This window comes from Lepidochelys kempii, chromosome 3, assembly GCF_965140285.1.
Source record: "Lepidochelys kempii isolate rLepKem1 chromosome 3, rLepKem1.hap1, whole genome shotgun sequence".
In the NCBI taxonomy this organism is placed as follows: domain Eukaryota; kingdom Metazoa; phylum Chordata; order Testudines; family Cheloniidae; genus Lepidochelys; species Lepidochelys kempii.
The window spans coordinates 178,275,620-178,300,175 of NC_136382.1; the positions used below are offsets into that span (position 1 = coordinate 178,275,620).

Sequence of the window (24,556 nt, forward strand, 5' to 3'; positions counted from 1 at the left end):
GATGTTGCTTGTAATAAGGGACTGTTGGCAACCATACGTGTCACTGACTCTTAAAGCATTGTGAACAGTGCAGCTCCCTGCACTGTGTAGGTGTTAATGATGACAGTGATACTTAGCATTTATATAGCTTTTTGATCTGACATCTTCAAGTGCTTTACAAAGGAGCATAGGTGTCATTAGACTCGTTTTATGGATGGGGAAACCAAGGCACATGGAGTCTAAGCAACTTGCCCAAGGCGATAGGGAATCAGTGGCAGTCAAGAATAGAACCTTGATCTCCTGACTCCAAGTCCATTGCTGTTGTCAGAGCCATAGTAAACTGCTGCAGGAGAACCCTGGTTCCTGAACCAGAATAAGACATAAACATTCCTTTCAGTTTGCCTTTAATACTTAGTTGTGGGAGACCCTCACTTGTGGTCAAAATGCACTAGATGCAGGTCTGTGGATGGGATGTAAAGGCCTCTTAAATTTCTCCTGTGTGCTTCCCTGTTTCTGGTGCTGCATTGTGCATTGCCATTCCCTCTGTTCTGTGTTAGAACAACATGAGGGCTGCTTTAACTCAGGCAGGACTGCCACAGCCATTAATGGATGAACATGCAGGGAAGGATCAATGTAGTGCATGGACATCCTGTCATCCTCTTTACTCTGACCACTTCACCTCTTGCCTGCTGCAACGGTAAGGACTTGTTGCATAATAGCTCCTATGGGCCTCTCTGCCACTGCTGAATCACCATTAGGCTTGGGTTTGCTAAACCACTTTTAGGGCCAGATTATGCTGGTTGCATGATGCAAAGCAGCCATGCCAAAGGGCCTGCCCCAGATATCTGTAATTTTTAAGTTTGAATGTGTGATCAATCATCATGTGAGAATGCAAAAAGTTTATAAAAATATTCTATAGTTTTAAAAAAAAAAAAGTTAATCATTAAAGACATTTGGAAGCCGTAATTAGAGGCCTGTCATAAATATAAAGGGAAGGGTAACCACCTTTCTGTATACAGTGCTATAAAAATGATTTTACAGAGGTGATTTTTTCCCTTTTGTCTCTGATAGCTGTTCTCAGCCTACAGAAAAATCTTTTTGTTATGCCTGCTGCTCTGTCCCCCAAGCAGAGTGACAGAATCAACAGCTGCAATCACCTTTTACAAAACCCTTTAAAATCCTGCTGTGCTTCTGGTTCAAAATGATCTCTGGCTCAAAATGATCCCACCGCTCTGCCACCATGTCAGGGTTCCTTCCCCGCTCTGAACTCTAGGGTACAGATGTGGGGACCTGCATGAAAGACCCCCTAAGCTTATTCTTACCGGCTTAGGTTAAAAACTTCCCCAAGGGACAAACTTTGCCTTGTCCTTGAACAGTATGCTGCCACCACCAAGCGTTTTAAACTAAGAACAGGGAAAGAGACCACTTGGAGACGTCTTTCCCCAAAATATGCCCCCCCCAAGTCCTACACCCCCTTTCCTGGGGAAGGCTTGATAATAATCCTCACCAATTGGTGCAGGTGAACACAGACCCAAAGCCTTGGATCTTAAGAACAATGAAAAATCAATCAGGTTCTTAGAAGAAGAATTTTAATTAAAGAAAAAGTAAAAGAATCACCTCTGTAAAATCAGGATGGTAAATTCCTTACAGGGTAATCAGATTCAAAACATAGAGAATCCCTCTAGGCAAAACCTTAAGTTACAAAAAGACACAAAAACAGGAATATACATTCCCTCCAGCACAGCTTATTTTACCAGCCGTTAAACAAAAGAAAATCTAATGCATTTTCTAGCTAGATTACTTACTAACTTTACAGGAGTTGTAAGGCTGCATTCCTGATCTGTTCCTGGCAAAAGCATCACACAGACAGAACCCTTTGTTCCTTCCCCCCTGCCACCTCCAGATTTGAAAGTATCTTGTCCTCTCATTGGTCATTTTGGGTCAGGTGCCAGCGAGGTTACCTTAGCTTCTTAACCCTTTACATGTGAAAGGGTTTTGTCTCTGGCGAGGAGGGACTTTATAGCACTGTATACAGAAAGGTGGTTACCCTTCCCTTTATATTTATGACAAGGCCTTTGAGGAGAAATATAGGATCACAACCTTAACTCAGTTGGACTAGGAGTGGTGGTTGTTTTAAAGGAATGGTGTAGAGTAGCTGACGTATTATGGGCCCTGTTAAAAATATCCTGCTTAGATACGGGCTGAAAGCAAAGTTCATAGGTATGGGCTGTCCCTACAAGGGGCCAAATCTGGACAGTCTGGAATCTAAATCAGCAATTCCCAAACTTTATTGGTTCATGTACCAACCACCTTCTTACAAAACAGATGTTTGAAGTACCACATGCAAATTTCTCCTTTCTGTGCACATTTTAGGCCTTAATAGGGTTTACTTAAGTATTTATGGACTCCTAATAAAATACGTTTTGAATCTGGCTGGTGGATATCCACCTGGGGTAACTAAAAGAATGAGGAGTTTGGCTGGGGGAAGGTTAGAGGACCATGAGGATTACAGCTGGTTGGGAATTTTTCAATGAAATGGTTTTTCATCAGAAAATGGCAGTTTGTCTAAACGCAGACTTTTCATGGGTTCTGTGAAGGTTCCATTCTGACAGAACTTTTGTCAGGAGGGGTTTCCAGGTTTGTGATAGAACTTGTGCTCAAACCTAGAGAAAGAGAGACATCCCAGAATAGCTTGGAGGACGGGGTACTCACCTGGGATATGGGAAACCCAGGTCCTGAATCTGAAGCAGCAGAGCAGCGATTTGAACCTGCGTTTCCTTCCACGCAGGTGAGTGCCCTGACTCCCAGGCTGTTGGCTGTTCTAAGGTGGGTGGTAGTCTTTTTGGCTTTTCACAAAAAAACTTCAAAATGTCTCAGTTTCATCCTGATGTTCCTGTTCCACGGCACGAAAAGTTTTGTGAGACAGCAAAACAGTTTCCCACCAACTCTAGTGGAGTTCACATGTCTCAGGTGGTGAGTGTGTGTAAATGGTAGCTCATGGGGGAGGGTAGACAGGTGAGGAGTCTTGGCTGGAATTGAGGGGTTTTACCTGGGCATTGGGCAGGTTCAGCTCCAGTTCACCGTTGTTCCAAGGCTTCATATTCCTGTTTCCCTCTGAGCCAGAGAGCTGTGCCAGTGGTCTCTCTGGAGAGTCTTTCCCAGAGGTCATCTCCTGCTTTGGTCCCTGGACTCACAACTTCTTCCTCCCATCCGTTAGCCTATCTGGGATCACAGCACAGCCCAGGGAGACTTCACGAGCCCACTAGTCTCACTTCTGGTTCACCATCACAGGGAAACTCATTCCTGACTTGATGCTACCTTGTAATTCTCTCCTCCAGCCTCTCTGCCTTCTCTCTGCTCCTGGGAGCCACCTAACAACTTTTATCATGTTTATCAAGTAGCTACCACCTCACACCTGGCCCCATTCCCCAGTTAGGCTGCTGATCTCTTGAATACCTCTTTCCTCAAAGGGGCCATGTCATGGAACAGAAATTGGTTGGTACTAGGCCCACTACTCCTTAAAAAGGACAGACCATTCTGTTACAGTGTACCACTTGCAACAAGTGCATGAACCACCAGTGGTATATTTACCACAGTTTGGGAACCCCTGATCTAAATCCCAGAGTTTTGATTGGGCCCAACTTTCCTTCTGTTTAGAAACAAAACTGCTGATCTTTCACACTTCCTGTCTCTCTTATTGTCCCTCTTTGTATTTCCAAGGATGTTTGCATGATAACAGGATATTTGTTGCTTCGGAGTATATTTGTTCCCACTGCTTATTCTTCACCTGAAATTGTTGTCCTTTGTTATATCACAAGAGGTTGCCTTGAAGATGATGATGATAATGTTCATAGACTATGGGGACATCAGGTGAGGAATAATAAATAACAGAATAACTAGTTTTTTCATTTAATATTCCTGAATTAAAAAAATGAGGAGAAATATTGAGCCTATTGTAATAGAGATTGTAAGTAAAAGGGTCTCTGAATAACTACAGTTTGAACAACTTAATTTAGTTTATGGATTTCATAAGACCCTACTGTCTAGTCCAGGGGTCTCAAACTCAGTTTACCTTAGGGCCAGGGCCAGTCCTCAAATCCTCCCAGCGGGCCAATAATGTCACTGAAGATGGTGGTCAGAAAAGAAAATGTTTATATTGTATTTTTTATTTTGAATTTCTTAGAAATAATAAAACTGTCATACAACTTTATACGATTCTTCACCTGCCAGAGAGTTTTAGTGTTTGCCAGACACCTGGCAACGCTTCAGTTCTGTCAGTTGGTTGACGTTTGGCCTCAGTGACTGAGCAGTTGAAACCTTCAGGATTGCAGCAAGGTGGGCATCAGAGAGTTGTGTTCAGTATTTTGACTGAATTATGTTGTTCAAACTGTAGTTATTCAGAGACCCTTCTACTTACAATCTTTGTTCCAGTAGGCTCAATATTTCTTAGACTTGTTTATATTCATTGTGGGGAAAAAAGTGACGCTGCCTCCATGGCTGACTCTGCCCAGCGACTAGTGATGGTATCTCTGTCCCTCTCCCACAGCCAGTGGGAGCCACAGGGGGCGGCGCCTGCATCAGACAGAGACGGCAGCATGGCTGCATGGGTCTCTCCTTTCTGGTCCGCAGTGGGGAGGTTCTTGGGCCGCAGATGGCCTGTGGGATGGGACTTTGAGACCCGTGGTCTAGCCTGTATTTTATAGGTGAATTTACAGTAGTGTCCTTTTTGGCTGATCATAGGTTACATGTATGTTATAGGATACATATACACTTTCTAGGCATTCTCTGTATTTCAGAAAACATGTTTTTAGAGCATGTTCTGCATTACAAGATTAGCCTGCTGCCTGAATGTTGTTCTGCCGAAACAATGCGTGGGATCTTTCCAAAGGCAGATTTTAAAAGGCCCATGAAGATTACTTTTTATATAATACAAATAAAATCAATAAGGATAATCTTTTCATTAATTGTACTACATAAAATACACCATCTATGGGATTCTACTAGAAAAAGACACTGCTTTGTGGAGTGAGACAGGGAATTAAGTTGGATTCATGGGAGGGTGATGGCTGTCTACCCATGCTGATGCAACTATTTCTTTTTAACTTTTACTGTGGGCACTAACAGGGCAAAGTGAAAGCATGCTGTAATTACACAAGCAAAGATAAGGATAATTCATTTCTGTATCATCTCAAGCATGCTACTACTGAGCAATAAAATACTTCTGTTTTCTCCTTGGAACCAATCTGCAGAAGAACAAGGGGGAAAAAAAGCGTGTGTTGAACATAGATCCTGTCCCACATTGCTACTGTGGGTTGCCTTGAGGAGGATAAGCAATAGTAGTTGGTGATCGAGGATGATAGTCTTCCAGGAAATGATAGTGGTTATTGCTGGTGGATCTGCAGGTAGCTAATAAGACCAATCTGGGAGCCACAGATCTTATCTCTGTTGGGGCAGATGTTTTCCAGTGGAAGGGGTGGATTTGGATTGTTGAGTCAGGCTGCAGCATGTTCTTTCCTTCTTTCCCTTTCTTCTTTTCTTCTTTCTTTCTCTATTTCCTGTTGTCTTCATTGGGTCTCAGAATGCTGGGATCCTTGCCACGTGGTCCTTCTCCATTTTAGTTGGTCGAGGACTTGGGTTTCCCATAAGTTTATGTCGATGTTGCACTTCTTCATGTTGGCTTTGAGAGTGTCTTTGAAGTGCTTTCTTTGCCCTCCCCTCACAGTTAACCTTGACTCAATTGTGAGAACATGACCAGCTTTGAGAGTTGATTGCCTGGCATTTGAAGAACTTGACCAACCCTGCGGATTTGGTGGCAGATGGTTATAGCTTTGATGTTGGAGGTCTTGGCTTGGTACAGAAAGCTGATGTTGATGCTTCTATCATCCCACTTAATTCATAAAATCTTGTGGAGGCACTGTTGATGGTATCGTTCAACAGCCTGGAGGTGTCTACTGAACATGACCCAGGTTTCAGCACTGTACAGGAGAGTGGGGATAATGATATCCTGGTACACGAGAAACTTGGTTTGGTTCTTAATGTCTGAAAGCTGTCCAGATCACTGCACACCCGCTCGCCATAGCTCGGATCTGCCTCAGACTCCTAGGTCACATGGCTGTGTACACCTACGTCATCCAACACACAAGACTGGGGAGGAAGTCCCTTCAGATGTGGCTGTTGTCGATCTATTCCCCAGCCAGACACCCCTTGGGCAGGGTCCTCGCGATCCCTCCCTGGGTACTCACCTTGCTCCAATGGTGGTCAAACCCGGATGCAGTGATGGAAGGTGTTCTGTTGCGACTTCACGGCCCACAGTATCTCTGGTGTCAGATGTGTCTGACCTCAGTTGGGGAGTACACCTTGGTGCTGTCAAGACTCGGGGGCTATGGTCTCAAGAGGAATTGTCACTTCACATAAATGTCAGAGAGCTCAGGGCCATCTGCCTTGCTTGCAAGGTGTTTCTTTCCCATCTGTCGGGTCATATGGTGCAGGTGCTGACAGACAACACGGACTCCATGTTCTATGTCAACAGGCAAGGGGGATCCCGGTCATTGGCCCTGTGTCAGGAAGCCCTTCGCCTGTGGGATTTCTGCATCCAGCACGGCGATCCACCTGGAAACCTCCCACCTCCTCGGTGTTCGGAACATGCTGGCGGATCACTTAAGCAGGTCCTTTTTCTCTCCCCACAAGTGGTCCCTCCACTTGGAGTTCGTCAGGATGCTTTTCTAGAAGTGGGGAGCTCCCCAAGTGTACCTGTTCACCACCAGACAGAACAGAAAATGTCAACAGTTCTGCTCTCTGCCAGGCCTCGACAGCGGCTCGCTATCCGATGCCTTTCTGCTGGCGTGATCAAGCCTTCTGATGTATGCCTTCCCGCCAATCCCACTGATCAACAGGGTCCTTTTCAAGATCAGGAAGGATAAGGTTCGAGTCATTATGCTTGCCCCAGCCTGGCCTCACCAGCATTGGTTCAGCACGCTCATAGGCTTGGCAGTAGCAGCTCTGTCAGCTGTTCGCAACCGTCTGGACCTACTCTCTCAGGATCACAGGCAGCTGCTGCACCCGAACCTTGCTTCACTCCACCTCACAGCGTGGATGCTGGGTGGCTGAACTCTGAGGAACAGACCTCAGTTCTATAAATTTATAAACCACAAGTTAAATGGACTCCAGCAATTACCCAAAGACAGTGCTACCCCAGCAGTGACTTACATGAACATCAGTATGATAATCTCTACTAAAAAAGTCACCATCAAGCCTGACCCCTCTCTAGTCACTCTTCAACCCCTTATAGGCCAGAGAGAAAACATGGTCCTTGTGGTGTGTCTGGTAGGTTAACAAAATTGGGTTGCTGTGATCTGGGAGGAAGCAAGTTCCAAAGGCTTTTGGCCCTAAGGGCAAATCACCCCTTCCCATCTCTGGTGTGGCTAGGTGACTGCATGTCAGGGGACTCTACCTGTGGTGTCTCCTTGACTGCAACTATGGCAGAATGCCACAAAAAGAGTCCTTATAGTCCAAGGCCATTTAGGATTTTATAGATTAAAACCAGCACTTTAAAATCTATTGAGAAACTTACAAACAGCCAGGGCGGGTCTTAATGGTCTCACTGGTTTAATGTGTCCATGGAAAAAAAACTTCATTTAATAAGCAGGCTCATGAATTCTGCACATCATTTTCCAGACGGAATGAATACATAGCCCCATATAGAGTCTATTGCAGTATCTAATTTGGTGTTGACAAAGGCATGGATAATAATTACATCCTGAAGAAATAGTTGCAGTCTATTGCCCAGGCAGAGCGTTGATTTTAAGCTGACCTGGCTATAGCTGTCACCTGCTCCTCTGACAACAATTGGGAGTCTGAGCAGATAAGAATGTCCATTACAAGGCTCAAGAAGAGCAATAACAGTGAAAATAACTAATCATGCCCGTTAGAAAAAGGGTGGCCAAGTGGGTCAAGCATGCAAGACTGGAAGCTAGTGGTCCTGTTTAACTCTGCAGCATTAGGCAAGTCACTTAATCTCTTAGCTACATCTCTCCTTTTAGGAAAAATAACAACTTCAGGGGGTTGTTTGAAGCTTTAAACTCCACTTACCTCACCACCTCTGAGACAGTCAAATAAAAAGTACAATAGGATTATGAAAGACTGTTGGTCCAGAAATAACAACAGATGAAGCTCTTGTGAACTCCTCCGGAAAAAGAAGCTTATGCTTTCAAAATGTGCCAGTAAGCTTTATGAATGACCCAAATAACCAGTGATTTGGGAGTGTTTTGGTGGAGAACCTCTGCTTGAATAAGCTTTTTCTTTGTTTGCAGAAGAGGCATGCTAAATATGAGTGGATGTTGCAGTGAATGTTCAAAAGTTATGGACACCAAATGTGTCTGTTTTTCCAATCTGTTCCATTTAGTGCCAAAAGCACTGCTCAACTGCTTGGAAAAGGAATGTCAAGACTGATGACAAACATTGCTTAGTGTGTGTGGGTTTTTTGCCAGAATTCTCAAAGGTTTGTTCCAGACAGTACTAGAACTAATCTCAATCTTTGATTTATCTTGCTGAAGATCAGGCAGTTTATTTTCAGAGAGATTGTGATCTAGCAGATTAATTTTGGGGCTGAACTCCTGGGTTCTAATTTTAACTCTGGTGCTGAATCATTTTGAGACCTTTCTGTCAGTTTTCCCCATCTGTGCAATGCTGGTAATTCTAATGTTCCTCTAAAGAGGATTAGTTAGTTTTTGTAGAGCTTTAATGTAAAGTGCTAAGTAGTATTCTGCTGACTTTTGTATACTTATGTATAAAGACTAATACAAATTTATGTAAAGAACAAGTCTCAAAAACACTTTTTTGTTTAATGTTCACTGATTTCCCTGAGCCAAGTTTATAAATTGGGCTGCAGGGCGTACACTGGAAACACATTCTTCTAGGCAAAGACATTGTGTACCCAAATTTACTGGCACAGCGTGACATCTGCAGTTCTTTGCCCCAGATGTAGATTCATAGTATAATATGTTTCAGGAATGGGGAACACAGTCTGCAAAACTGAAACTATTCCATCTTGATCACCTGTGAGGTGCTGTCCATCACACTGAATTCCTTTTAACACTGTTCAACACAGACATTATGCCAAAACATCCAGGCTTCATGCTCTGTGCGCTTCAGTGTTCCTTAGTGCCATCGTTGGATTGATAGACAGTTCTGGCATACCTAGTTCCAGGGTTTTAGGAGTCATGTATTAGATGTGAGTTGATTGGTGTGTGGAGAGGAATTGGTATGCTGCCATTTAACTTTATTTGCTGCATCCACAATCCCATCGTTTCCTATCTACCATGGCCACTGAAGCTTTGACTTTTGGCCACCAGTGTGACAGGAGATGTTGGTACCAGTGCTAGTGCGTGAGTGGACAGAGCTTTTGTGTATGCGTGGTCATTGAGTTATATTAAGCCACCATTGCTCCTAGTCTGGGAGGTACATGCTTAAAGACCTGTCAGCAATGATGGATACACATAGTGAGAGGCACATTCATGATACAGCAATTTTTGTAGCAACAATTTCATAGTATTGACCAAATTCATAAGTCATACTTAGGTTCCCCAAATAATCACACAATGGATTCGGTGTTTTTTTTTTTTTTTTTTTTAAATAATTATATACATGATGTGTTTATGTTAGAGGAGACCAGGTCAAAGAGGTGCTCCATGCATGTGTAGTGAAAGGTGGGTAGGTTTGCGATGGTCTTTAGTTCCTGCAGGACTTTGTTCCACGGTCTCTGATGGGCCCCCGAGAAAGCTCTGTCACCTGCACAGATGAGCTTCACCCTTGTAGTAGAAAGTTAATCTGTTCCTGAGGAGCAGAATTGTTGACTTCAGTCCTCATCCTGGAGCTTTAGAGTGGTAATTCGCCAGTGGAGGGAGGCTGTAGTGTGAACTTGTATGTTTTTACTCCCTCTTGCCTCACCGTTCTGAGCAGGAGGTAGAAATGGCTGAATCCTGTCTACACGACAGTCCTCATGCTGGTTTCTGGGTCCACATTAGATATCGTGTGTATGTGCGATGTGTGTGTGTTAATGGGTTGTGGTGGGTTTCTTTCAGTGGGCTTTGGGATGCTGGTTTCTCAGTGTTTCCTCTAGCAGAGAAGAATGGGTTACACCTGGGCAGTCTAGTCCTTGTATGTGTGTGGTGATGCTCATTTGTGATCTTTGGCCTGCCACTCTGCATGATTTCACAATGTTCACGAATCCATATGCTGGACTCCATTAAAAGAAGCCTACCGCCCTCTCTGCATTTAAAAGGACATCAGCTTAGAAATCACACTTCTTTCTAATTTTTTTAAACATACTACCATTGCAAGTAGCTCCTTAGATGAGTATAGCCAAGACAGATCAGAGAAAAATAGTTATGAATTAGTTTAGCCTGTGCATTTGATAGTTCTCTTGTGGAAAAAAACTGAGTTTCATGGCTTCCTCTACATATAGAGTCAGTTTCTTTTGTTTGTGCAGGACTTTCATTTAGCAATCAGCAGGGGAGAAAGACATGTGATTGTAGAACCACAACCTTTGAAGAGGGTTAACACAGAGTGGACAGTTGACAGAAAAGACAAAACACAAAAGGGAATGTTAGTTAACAGATACGCAACAAAGTAATCCCCTATTACTACCCACTACTATAAAATCTATGGCCATTTTTGCATATATGGGCCTTAATCTCTCTGTACCACAGTTTGCCCATCTGTGCCATAGGGCTAATACTTCCCTTCCTCAGTGGTGGTCTTAAGAGATGAAAGGTGCTATAGAAATGCATAATATTGTTCTGTATCAAACAATTGAAAGGTAGTGAATACAAAATACCTATAGATGTATAGTAGGGCTGTCGATTAATTGCAGTTAACTCACGCAATTAACTAAAAAAATTGTGATTTAAAAAACTGATTGTGATTAATCACACTATTAAACAATATAATACCAATTTAAATTTATTAAATATTTTTGGATATTTTTCTACATTTTCAAATAAATTGATTTCTGTTACAACACAGAATACTAAGTATACAGTGCTCACGTTATATTTTTATTATAAATATTTAAATGTAAAAATGATTAAATAGTATTTTTCAATTCACCTAATACAAGTACTGTAGTGCAATCTCTACTGTGAAAGTGTAACTTACAAATGTAGATTTTTTTTTGTTACATAACTGCACTCAAAAACAAAACAATGTAAAACTTTAGCGCTTACAAGTCCACTCAGTCCTACTTCTTTTTTCAGCCAGTCGTTAAGACAAACAAGTTTGTTTACATTTACAGGAGATACTGCTGCCTGCTTCTTATTTACAATGTCACCAGAAAGTGAGAACAGGCGTTCGCATGGCTCTTTTGTAGGCAGCATTGCTAGGTATTTACATGTCAGATATGCTAAACATTCGTATGCCCCTTCATGCTTTGGCCACCATTCCAGAGGACATGCTTCCATGCTGATGATGCTTATTAAAAAACCAATGTGTTAATTAACTTTGTGTTTGGATTCCTTGAGGGAGAATTGTATGTCTCCTGTTCTGTTTTATCTGCATTCTGTCATGTATTTCATGTTATAGCAATCTCAGATGATGACCCAGCACATGTTCGATTTAAGAATACTTTCATAGCAGATTTGACAAAATGCAAAGAAGGTACCTGTGACAGGATGACCAACCCCCCCCCCCCGGGGTGCCACCTGATGTGGTGGGGTCTCATTGAGCGCACCCTTTCCACCAGCCTGGGTAACTCTAACCCTAACCCTGTCCTTGCTGTGCTAGGCTCTCAAGCCTTCTCCAGAACACACACGGCTAAGGCCACACGCGGCTGCAGACACAGACTGAAATCAGCTGTGTGGGAGGACTTAGCTAGGGGAATGGCCAGCACTCATGTGCATACTTCCTTTGGGATATAAACCCAAAATAATATTGTCTTGCGCTGTATAGAAAGATCTGCAAAGTGAAGGCTCATACAAATTTGCCCCCTCCCTCAGTGTGGAGGAGGATATGCACAGCTTTTTGCCCCCCCCCCCCGATATGAATTGCACAAACTGAGGTTTGTAATAAACTTATTTTTTGTTTATTAACTACAAAAGGTAAATTTTAAGTGATTATAAGGGATCACAAACAAAACAAAGCAGATCACTGAGCAAATAAAACAAAACATGCAAACTAAACTTAATACACTCAAGAAACAGGTTACAAAATGTAATTTTTCACCCTAATTGTTATTTTAGGCAGGTTGCAGAGTTTCTGTAGCTTAGAGTCTTACTGTTCCTCCTAATGGCACATTGAGGCTGATTGCCTACTGTCTGGTGGGTGTTCCCCCAAATACACACAGTTGTAATTGTTACATAGTCAGTATTCCTAACCTCAGATACAGAAATGATACATGCATACAAATTGGATAAACATATAAACACATTCAATAGATCATAACCTTTCTAATGATACCTCACATGACCCATCTTGCATAAAACGTATCTTAGTTATGCCATATTCATATCCTAACAATATTTCTATTAAGAATATGGGGTGCAGTGTTATAGTACCAATGTGAGATTTCTGGACCCAAGGTTTAAGAATCTGAAGTGCCATCCAAAATCTGAGAGGGATGAAGCATGTTTTCAGAAGTTTTAAAAGAGCAACACTCAGATGCGGAAACTACAGAACCCAAACCACCAAAAAAGAAAATCAACCTTCTGCTGATGGCATCTGACTCAGATGATGAAAATGAACATGCATCGGTCCTATCTGTTTTGGATAGTTATCGAGCAGAACCTGTCATCAGCATGGACGTGTGTCCTCTGGAATGGTGGTTGAAGCATGAAGGGACATATGAATCTTTAGTGCATCTGGTACATAAATACCTTGCAACGCTGGCTACAACAGTGCCATGCGAACACCTGTTCTTACTTTCAGGTGATGTAGATAATAAGTGGGCAGTATTATCTCCTGCAAATTGTAACTAAACTTGTTTGTCTGAGTGATTGGCTGAAGTAGGACTGAGTGGACTTTAAAGGCTCTAAAGTTTTACGTTGTTTTATTTTTGAATGCAGTTATTTTTTTGTATATAATTCTACATTTGTAAGTTCAACTTTCATTATAAAGAGATTGCACTACAATACTTGTATTGAGTAAATTGAAAAATGCTATTTTGTTTTTTACAGTGCAAATATTTATAATTAAAAATAAAGGTAAAGTGAGCACTGTAGACTTTGTGTTCTGTGTTGTAATTGAAATTGATATATTTTAAAAGATAGAAGACATCCAAAAATACTTAAATAAATGGTATTCTATTATTAACAGCCGGATTAATCATGATTCATTTTTTTTATCACGATTCATTTTTAAAATCTCTTGACAGTCCTAATGTATAGTATATATTATTCTACCAATGTTTCCAAAAGTATTTGAAGCAAGCAAGAAAATAAACAAAACAAAAGTATGTATTATTTCGGAGATTTTCCCTGTCATCTTGTAAATATTTACGCTGTGAAAACTGATTACATTGACTTCGCTACTTCTGAGCTTGGGTTTAAGAAGGTATTGCCATTTTCCAGGTCTGTCACTGGAGCGGTCGCCCAATTCGATAGCCTCGCGTGCTCGGCTGTCCGAAAGGGAAGAGGAGGTCATGGCTTGTTTCGAGAGAGCGTGTGTCATTGCACAAGTGTACTTGCAGGAACTTGAGAAGGTAAGGAATAAATGTGCCCTAAGTGTGACTTACCTGTATGTTGCCCAAATCCTATCTTTGGACAGGGCTCCCAGTGAGTTTGTCAATGGAAGCTGGGCAAATCCGAGGGCAGAATTACATGTGCTGATAGACTAAAAGGATTGTCAGAGCACTACTGAAAGGGTGATGTGTCCTCTCAATATTTCAGACAATAGAAGAGTTTTGATACAGTTGGACCCTTATTTTGCTAACTGATTGAGGCCTCTGGGGTTCATAAAATCAAAAAGTTCATAAACTTGAACATCTCAAAACTACAGTAAGTATGGTACAGAAGTTGTAGAATGGTGCACTGCATCACTTTCTCTTTGTCCTTCCAATCACTGCAAAGTGATTCCCAATGCATGCAAGCAGATAAGGACAATGAGTTTATAATCATATCACTTTTTGTTTCCCTCCCAGACCTTGCATTCAAGAAGCATAAAAGGCAGCACTGTGACTTTCTCTGACTTTGAACTTCCCTATTTCTTGGAAGCAGCTCTACAGAGTGCATACGTATCTCACTTGAAGAAGGGGTAGGTGGATGCAGCTATTTAATCCAAATGTACTTTCACAGTGGATTTAGACATACTTCTCATACCCGTCCTGTAGCACCTGTAAGACAGCTAACTGGAATGAGCTGTGACAGCTCTCGCCACGGCATATTACAGCTACATCTCTGTACTATGTTAATTTTACTGCTGTTCTCCTTTCAGGGTTCTTTCATTCATTCTACCTGACAGTGGCCCCAAACTGCTGCTCTCTGGACATAGGCACGTAATCTCTGCTCTTTTTTGGCCCAATTCTACTTCCATTGAAGTCAATGAGAGTTTGACCTTTGAGTTCAGTGGGAGCGGAGCAAAGATGACACTGAATGTTTGTTTTTCCAAATCTCAACCCTAGGGTGTGATCTTGGAAACCCTTCCATTGACTTCACTTTGTTTGAATCTGACATTTAAGGCCTAAACAGCAGTAAAACTGAGTGAGAGGAGAACAGACATGCAGGTGAGGGCTCCCTTACAGGGTAACTATGATACTGTTTGGGGGTTCATTTTGAATCCAACACTCAAAAAGACATTGGTGGCTGCAAACCTACTGTAAATTGCAACTGAGGAAAATGTTCATGTAGTAATAATAATAATAATAATACCTGATGTTTATAAACCCCTCTCTCATGTGAGGGGCATACTTTAAAACACAAATGGATGTACCCTCACAAACACCCCGCTGAGGCTGGTAAGTCTGTTTTACAGATGAAGAAACTGCAGCACAGACACACACTGACTTACCTCAGGCCATATAAGAAGTGTGTGTAAGAGCTAGGGCTAAGGTCTCCTCCAGTTCTATGCCATCATTCCTCCCCAAAGTGAAACAGCTGCTGAATTTTGCACAGCTCTGTGTACTAGGCCTGGTCAACATTTTTTTAGCAAAACTTTTTTTGCCAACAAACAAACAAACAAACAAAAGAATTATTGACTGAATTTTCATAGAAAATTTTCACTTTGGTCAGGTTTCAGAGTAGTAGCTGTTAATCTCTATTTGCAAAAAGAAAAGGAGAACTTGTGGCACCTTAGAGACTAACCAATTTATTTGAGCATAAGCTTTCATGAGCTACAGCTCACTTCATCAGAGTGTCCGATGAAGTGAGCTGTAGCTCACGAAAGCTTATGCTCAAATAAATTGGTTAGTCTCTAAGGTGCCACAAGTTCTCCTTTTCTTTTCACTTTGGTCAGAATTTTCCAGTTTTTAAAAATCAAAAATGAAAATTTTTCATTTTTGGGGTTCCTTCCTCCTTCTCTCCCCTTTTTTGTTTATCCACTTGTAAAACCTCTCCGGGGGTGGAGGGGAAAGAACCAGGAGGGAGAGGAAAGGAGGAAAACATTAAAAAACTGGAAAATTCCACCCCAAAAATTTGAACTAAACAAACAATTTTAATTTTGTTTTCATTTTTTTTGTATGTGTGGAAAATACATGGGATTTTTAGCTAGCTCTGTTGTTTATGAGCATAGTTTTAAATGTTTCTCTGAAATTGAATGTTCTCAGTGTTGTTTTTTCAAGTTTAGCCATGATTAAGGGCCTGTCTACCCACAATTTGCACCTGAAATTTTACAGATTCAAGCTGAACCCAATTTAAATCAGGCTTGAACCAAAATAAGGCCCAGGGTACGCTACAGACTTCTGCCAGCACAGCTATGTTGATCAGGGCTGTGAAGAGGTATGATCTCTGGATGACAGAGTCATGCCAGCTGAAGCCCCAAGCATAGATACAGATATATTAGCAAAACTCTACTTTTACTGGAATAGCTTGTTTAGTCCCTGGAGGGTAATTTTAAATTATACCGATACGAATTACAACTGTGATGGTAAAGCTACGGCTACCCTTGGAGCTCCTTGCTGGTATAGTTTTCCCATTATTATTATACTAGTGAAGTGCTGCTAGTGTAGACGTGGCCTGTGAGTGTCCACACACAAAGTTGCACCTGTTGAACTAAATCAGTATAAAATCACACCATTAGTTAAACCAGTAAAACTTTGCGTATACACCAAGACGACAGAGAAATAGAAGTGTTTCGGATAATTCCTTGATACCCAAATAACAGATGAGAGGTTACATGTCTTTCAGATGTGACATACTGTTTGGCAGTCTGCTTAAGGTTTACTTCCTTTTCAGTTATCTTTCATGTGCATCAAATATGCTGATGTTCTAGCCTGTTGCTGTTTTTACAATAGATAAAAAAATTGGTTTAATGTTTTATGGCCAAAAGTTTTTCACACTTGATCTTGCTATCAAGAGCATAAAACAGAATCTCATTTTGAATATACTGTATTGGGGTCAACTAAATATCATTTAATACAGAACTCTCATGTTCATAATATTCAGTGACATTTTAAATTCAGCCTTAAGTATTCCTTGTTAGTAAAGAGTACCCATTGGGTTGCTTTGGGTATTAATTTTGACTCCCTAGTTAATTTTAATGGCTGCCTTTTTAAAAATTAATTCTGAAGTCAAAATTCACTTATAGTTAAAAATCACATTGTCCATCAGCTGAACTACTGTTAGAGCAGGAAGACACCTTCTGCATTTGCTTCCGTATAAAAGGGTTGATTAATCTTTACCATAAAACCCTAGGGTCAGAACAGTAATAAACACACACAGTCTGATTCCCCTCTCACTTATACCAGGGCAAATCAGGAATTAAAGCCAAGAAGTTAAAGGACTAGTGGGGAAAAAAATTGTATGAGAATCCATAGCTCATTTACCCATGGCTAGTATTAATAATTTCATTTTTTTACCACAGGAGGGCATAAGCAAAACTCTCAACACGCTCTTGGGGTAAATTAAAAAAGAAGGGAGAAGAGGCTTTGTCAGATGTGTATATATTATATAACCCCTGGTTTCTCCACCTGATGTTGCATGCCTCAAAGAAATTCTATGTGTTGCATTCAGCATGGTGGAATTAGGAAATCAGCCCAGAAAGACAAAAGCCCAAAGAGCCCTATATGGCAGGATGTCATTTCCCTCTGGCGCATGCATTCTATGGAATCACAAGCGTTTGATTCTAATTAGCAGAGCTGTCTAATGTCTAGCCAGACAGCTGAATTGAGGATATGCACATTGTTCTACTGCCTCTGTTTGCTCACATTGGCAACATGCCAGATTATGGCCAGGAGAGCCCTCTCTCCTAAAATGTACAGTGAAAGGCGAGCCTGTAACTAACAAAACAAAGATCCATTCTCCCTTTCAGATGTTAAAGAGCCAGCTGTAGTGACCAGCAAGGCCTGCAGCTGTGGGAAGCCCCTGTGTTCTTGGTGTGCATTTAATTAAAATATTGTATCAGTGAAGGAAAATCTCTTGCAGTTGTCTGCCCTTCTGAGTCACAAAAGAGCTTTCTTGTATTATTTCAGTAAGCATCATTGATATTCTGCTGATGCAAAGTACAACCAGGCAGGTGCTGCCTCAGTGTGGGAAGCAGCCTGTTGTGCAGATGTTAGTGAGAAAGACTATTTAATTTTTAGGGAAATATGTGCATGGAGATAAGGATCATAGTAAGACTGGCTTTTAGTTTAGCTTATTACACGAGTGGTTTCTTTATGCTAATGTGCAGGATTTGCAATCAAAACTATAAATATTTCCACAGGGCATAGAGACCTCTCCTGAGTCCTGTTCTCATCTTAATGATTTATTATTATGATGTTATTTATGTGGCACCAGAAGTGTGCTAGGTGTTTTGCAGGCAAATAAAAAGAGAAGGGACAGGATTTTCCAAAGTGACTAGTGATTTTGGATGCCTCCATTTTTGGATGTCCAACTTAAGACCTCTTAAAAGGGCCTGACTTTTAGAAGTGGATGTTAAGTGCTTTCTGAAAATTAGACTCCTTTAAGATGACCCAGGTTGGCACATCCAAAAATAGAGGCACCCAAAAGCACTAGATGCTTTGTAAAACTTTGGCCAAGGTGCCTGCCCAGAAAAGCTTTCAGGGTAAAAATTTTTGAAACTCCCTGAAAGTGACGTGAGCTTAAATCTCAAGTGCCTAAGTTGTTTTTGAAAGTGGGACTTAGGTTCCTAAGCCACTTAGGTCCTTTTGAAAATGTCACCCACTGTCGAAGCCGTGTATAGATGTGGGCTGCACTGCTGCTTTTCATCAAGGATATTCTTTATCACTGAGCAGCCCACACCTTTTCCCGTCTGAAGCGGGTATTACCCCTTCCTCAAGCCACTCTTTCCCGCATCAGCCTGTGGTTTTCTCAACTCTGCTGTCATCCATCCTTCGAGAGGTTTTGTTTCTGAATGGTCACATTTCTGTAGATGGCTAATGCGAGATAATTGAGGATCCACCACTCTGTGCATTTGCATGCGTAATATATAAACACAGTCAATGGGAGAGTGGGGAGAGGGTGTAATCTAGACCATTTCATCTCACTGATTCTAAGACCCAAATGGCTTACTTAAATATATGGTAGTGCTCACTTGGCTCCATAACTGCTCTTTTTGACATTATTCCTGGCTGTCTCACAGAATGCCCGATCACACTGTTCTACGTGTGCTCCTTTATTCTTCACAATCATGGAAGGTTCTCTCTGAAGCAGCCGCAGCAGCCATTCGAGCAAGAACATGACCCACTCTCCTTCTGACTAGGGTTCTTTTGTCCTGTTGTGCCTTTGTGTCACAACAAATTGTATAGCTTTTAATACCTCTCCGGTGCTGCTCAGTGCCAAATACAAGCTTCAGTTGCTGTTAAACCCTGGCACTAACCACTGAACACATTTCTTTTAATGGTCATAACTTTCCTAGTTGTGCACTCCTTGCCAGAGGATGTTGTGAAGGCCAAGACTGTAACAGGGTTCAAAAAAGAACTAAATGAGTTCATCAAGGATAGGTTCATCAATGGTGTCCCTAGCCTCTGTTTGCCAGAAGCTGGGAATGGGCGACAGAGGATGGATTACTTGGTGATTACCTGTTCTGTTCATTCCCTCTGGGACACCTGGCATTGGCCACTGTCAGAAGACAGGATACTGGGCTAGATGGACCTTTGGTCTGACCCAGTATGGCCGTTCTTATGTTCTTATGTATGTTTATCTTCTCCCTCATATAAAAGGAGAAATATTTTCCATTGAATTCTCCTAGAGGAAATATCCTGTTCCCAGGAACCAGTCAGTTTTTATGATGGATTAGGGCCAGGAGCTCTCAGCTTGAGATTCCAAACAGATTTTGATCACCCTGCTCTACCCATATTGCTAAACAGGAAGGGGAGGTGCAAGCTAGATGTGGTCCAGGTGCGGAAATGATTGAGAACCACTGAAGGAGAGCTAGCTGTATTTTAAAGAAGCCTTATTGAGGGCGCAGGAACAATCCATCCTGATGTGCAGAAAGAATAACAAATATATCAGGCGACCAGCTTGGCTTAACAGTTAAATCTTCGGTGAGCTTAAACTCAAAAAGGAAGCTTACAAGAACTGGAAATTTGGACAGATGACTAGGGAGGAGTATAAAAATATTGCTAGAACATGCGGGAGTGTAATCAGGAAGGCCAAAGCACAACTGGTGTTGCAGCTAGCAAGAGATGTGAAGGGTAACAAGAAGGGTTTCTACAGGTATATTAGCAATAAGAAGAAGGTCAGGGAAAGTGTGGGATGCTTACTGAATGGGGGAGGCAACCTAGTGACAGATGTGGATGTGGAAAAAGCTGAAGTACTCAATGCTTTTTTTGCTTCGGTCTTCACAGACCAGGTCAGCTCCCAGACTGCTGCACTGGGCAGACCGTTAGGGGGAGGAGGTGAGCAGCCCTCAGTGGTGAAAGAACAGGTTAAGGACTATTTAGAAAAGCTGGACATGCACAAGTCCATGGGTCCAGATCTAATGCATCCAAGGGTGCTGAGGGAGTTGGCTGATGTGCTTGCAGAGCCATTGGCCTTTATCTTTGAAAACTTGTGGCGATTGGGGGAGGTCCTGGATGATTGGAAAAAGGCAAATATACTGTCCATATTTTAAAAAGGGAACAAGGAGAACCCAGGGAACTACAGACCGGTCAGTGTCACTTCAGTCCCCAGCAAAATCATGGAGCAGGTCCTCAAGGAATCCATTTTGAAGCACTTGGAGGAGAGAAAGGTGATCAGGAACAGTCGGCATGGATTCACCAAGGGCAAGTCATGCCTGACCAATCTGATTGCCTTCTATGATGAGATAACTGGCTCTGTGGATATGGGGAAAGCGGAGGTTGTGATATATCTTGACTTTAGCAAAGCTTTTGATACGGTCTCCCACAGTATTTTTGCCAGCAAGTTAAAAAAGTATGGATTGGATGAATGGACTATAAGGTGGATAGAAAGCTGGCTAGATTGTCAGGCTCAGCGGGTAGTGATCAATGGCTCAATGTCTAGTTGGCAGCCAGTATCCAGCGGAGTGTCCCAGGGGGTCTGTGCTGGTGCTGGTTTTGTTCAACATCTTTATTAATGATCTGGATGATGGGATGGATTGCACCATCAGCAAGTTTGCGGATGACACTAAGCTTGCAGGAGAGGTAGATATACTGGAGGGTAGGGATAGAGTCCAGAGTGACCTAGACAAATTGGAGGATTGGGTCAAAAGAAATCTGATCAGGTTCAACAAGGACAAGTGCAGAGTCTTGCACTTATGATGGAAGAATCCCATGCACTGCTACAGGCTGGGGACCCACTGGCTAAGCAGCAGTTCTGCAGAAAAGGACCTGGGGATTACAGTGGACGAGAAGCTGGATATGAGTCAGCAGTGTTCCCTTGTTGCCAAGCAGGCCAACAGCATATTGGGCTGTATTAGTAGGAACATTGCCTGCAGATCGAGGGAAGTGATTATTCCCCTCTATTCAGCACTGGTGAGGCCACACCTGGAGTACTGCATCCAGTTTTGGTCCCCCCACTACAGAAGGGATGTGGACAAATTGGAGAGAATCCAGCGGAGGGCAACGAAAATGATTAGCGGGCTGGGGCACCTGACTTACAAGGAGAGGCTGAGGGAACTGTGGTTATTTAGTCTGCAGAAGAGAAGAGTGTAGGGGGATTTGATAGCAGCCTTCAACTACGTGAAGGGGGGTTCCAAAGAAGATGGAGCTAGGCTGTTCTCAGTGGGGGCAGATGACAGAACAAGAAGCAATGGTCTCAGTGAGGCAGGTCTAGGTTGGATATTAGGAAACACTGTTTCACTAGAAGGGGGGTGAAGCACTGAAATAGGTTACCTAAGGAGGTGGTGGAATCTCCATCCTTAGAGGTTTTTAAAGCCCGACTTGACAAAGCCCTGGCTGGGATTATTTGGTTGGTGTTGGTCCTGCTTTGAGCAGGGGATTGGACTCAATGACCTCCTTAGGTCTCTTCCAACCCTAATCTTCTATGATTCTATGAATTAGCCAACTGAAAGCTGGATTTAATCTCTCAATTCTTTTCTTAAACACTTATCTACAATCAAGCCTTTCTGAGAAGACATAATATAATGCTAAACGTAGGAGAAGACTATCTGGTGATAGGTCACTTTACCTCTCATTCTAGATCTTTGCTTTTAATTTTAAAATTTTTAAGCTTGTCTCAGGTAAGGCACTGTATAAGTGTTATTGTTAACTATACATTTCTTCCACCCCAGGAACATTCTTCAGAACGTGAAATAGGATGCATGTTTTTAAGAATTTAAGAGAAAGATTGTGGCATGATGTAGTAGTCTGAAGCAGTTGGCTAGATGTGAGAATATGCTCTCTGTTTATAACTAAGTAGATACAGCATTTAAAATATATAGCTAGCTCTCTCTTCAAAGGAAAGTGTCAGACCTGTTTTCTCACAAATTCAACAAAATAATGAATGACAGCTTAGAAGTACAGTAATGGATCTCATTCACAGTGCCTTGTTGTTTGGCTTTCTCCTTTGTTTAAACAGCATTCCCACTGCTGTTGAACAGATTTAAAAAAAAGTATTACAAATAGAAATCATTCTGAAATTTGGTACAATGCTGTGCATTCTTCTTCATTACTAATATTGTTATATAGCACCATATATGTGAATGGTGCTTTTAAAGACATATAAGCACTGTTCCTGCCCTAAATCATTTACAGTCTGAGGCCTTGATCCTGCATCAGAATGTGCTGGAGCTGACTCCTGCACTTATGCAGAGTCTCAGTGAGTTCATTAGGCCTTAGCATGAATGCACACTAGTGGATTCTTAAGTGGGATGAGTGTTTGAGGTCTATAATTCATGCCTGCACCCTCTAGTAAATCTTTTCAGGACTGACTCTTAAAACAGACCAATCGAGACAAAAGGGGAATAGGAGAATGGGGCTAACAAATCATGTCCTGAGTTGTTCTTGTTACACTCATTTCTGAGCAGATCTAAGTAGCTTTTTTCTTTGTGCTTGTTTTATGGTTGTTGTATTTAAGTCCACCTGTTATTGACCAGTGTAGGTGTCAAGGTCTGAAACTTAACACTGAACTAAACTGGGAAGTTTTCAAATGTTGTCTTTTTCATGACTCCCCTTTGAATTGAACTAGCACTGCCCGGGACTTTTTGGGCCCTTGGGGGTATTTGTAAGTCCAAGTTCCTTTGCTGAATCATTTTATAAAATTCAAAGACATTTTATTTTAAGGGCATGATTCTGCTACCCTGACTCGCATTGCTTTACTCCATGACAGGTTTCAGAGTAACAGCCGTGTTAGTCTGTATTCACAAAAAGAAAAGGAGTACTTGTGGCACCTTAGAGACTAACCAATTTATTTGAGCATGAGCTTTCGTGAGCTACAGATGAAGTGAGCTGTAGCTCACGAAAGCTCATGCTCAAATAAATTGGTTAGTCTCTAAGGTGCCACAAGTACTCCTTTTCTTTTTACTCCATGAGTAACTCCAGTGATTTCTACATTGAAACCGTAACTGCAGTGGGTCCAATGTGGATACAGTGGTAGATGAATGTTCATATTAAGCAAGAACCTTGATGCAAGATTTCAAAGGTTTGTGTACAACTTAAGAGAGGACTCTACACAACAAAACAGTTTTAAGAAGCAGCCTCACTTCAGACTGCTTTCCCTGGCCCCTGCATGTGTTACAACAGCTCAGCTCCCTTTGGAGCAGGGATTTATAATTCTACATCTTGCTGCACAGGAGAACAAACATGAAAATGTGCTAGTTTCCTTTAAAACAGGACTTTTCACCTGTATATCCCCCATTTTAACTTTTTTTCTCCAAGCCCCCACTGGATCTTTTTCAAAGCTCCTTACACAGACTAACTTCCTATTGAAACCAATGGGGTACTGAAAACAAGGCTCATTAATAGGAATGAAAACAAGCAACATTTTTGCATTATGCTGTTGTGATCACATTGCCGTCTTTTCACAGTAAACATGCTTAGGCTCTTAAGTGACATTATTTCCTAAAGCCTGACCCAAAGCCCATTGAGGTCAATGGGAGTCATTCATAATGACAATGAATAGTAATTGGACCAGGGAAAGAGCCTGAGAATGGCTCTGTAGTCTGGTAGTTAGGGCACCCACTGAAGATGTGGTAGACTGAAGTTCAAGTCCCTGCTCCAATGACTGTTCACTTATTTATAAAAAGTGCAACAGCCTCAACAGGAGAGACAGGGAGACCCCCCAGCAGAATAATCCATAGCCCAGCGAATAGGACACCTTTCTATAATGTGGGGGACCCAAATTCAAATCCCTTCTTCACACTCGGCAGAAGGAGGAATTGACCCTGGGTCTCCCACAACCCCAGAGACTACCCTAGCCACTGGGCTAAAAGTTTTATAAGGCAATGCCTCATGCTCTTTTCTTCCTTGTTTCCCTCACGGCGCTATATGTAAATCTAGGCCTCCTTGGCTTTTGTCAAAATGCTCAAAATTTAAATAGAAAAGAAAAGAATCAGGTCAAAATAAAATGTTTAGTTTCTGCCCAAGTCAAATTTTATTTTTTATACTTCTTGATTCACTGAACGTTTAAAAAAACAATCATTTTCAGTTGACCCCCCCCCCCAAAAAAAGATTTCCGTTTTTTTTTTTTTTCAGAATGACTAGTGAACTTAAAAATCCATTCTTCATTTAGCTCTGCTCCACACTTGTTTGTGATTATTGTTGGTCTAGTGGTTAAGTCATAGAACTAGAACTTAGAAAACATGATGTCCGTTTCTGCGTCTGCCACAGACTCGGGCAAGTCACTTAATCTCTCTACTTCAGTTTCCCCATTTGAACACTGGCAATAATACTTCCCTACATGACAGGGGTGCTGTCAGGGTAAATTCATGAGTGTGTTTAAAATGCTTTGAGATCCTTGGTGGGAGATGCTACGAAAGTGTAAGGGGTTGTTATCATTTTAATTGTATCCTAAACCGTGTTCAGACGTAGCTAAAATCAAACCTGGAGCATCGTTGC

General features: G+C 41.8%; 1 protein-coding gene across 5 annotated transcripts in view; it reads left to right on the top strand.

The window, feature by feature from the left end:
* The window catches only part of TTC7A (tetratricopeptide repeat domain 7A), a 267,166-nt gene that overhangs the window by 19,426 nt on the left and 223,184 nt on the right, over positions 1–24,556 (top strand). For 4 of the 5 annotated variants that reach the window (XM_073339137.2, XM_073339138.2, XM_073339139.2 and 1 more), the window contains 2 exons: positions 13,539–13,669; positions 14,108–14,220. In XM_073339137.2, coding sequence (XP_073195238.1) covers positions 13,539–13,669; positions 14,108–14,220 — 244 coding nt within the window. Of the gene's footprint in view, positions 1–13,538; positions 13,670–13,871; positions 13,965–14,107; positions 14,221–24,556 lie in introns of those variants that run through there. The other variant, XM_073339142.2, reaches the window with a different exon arrangement.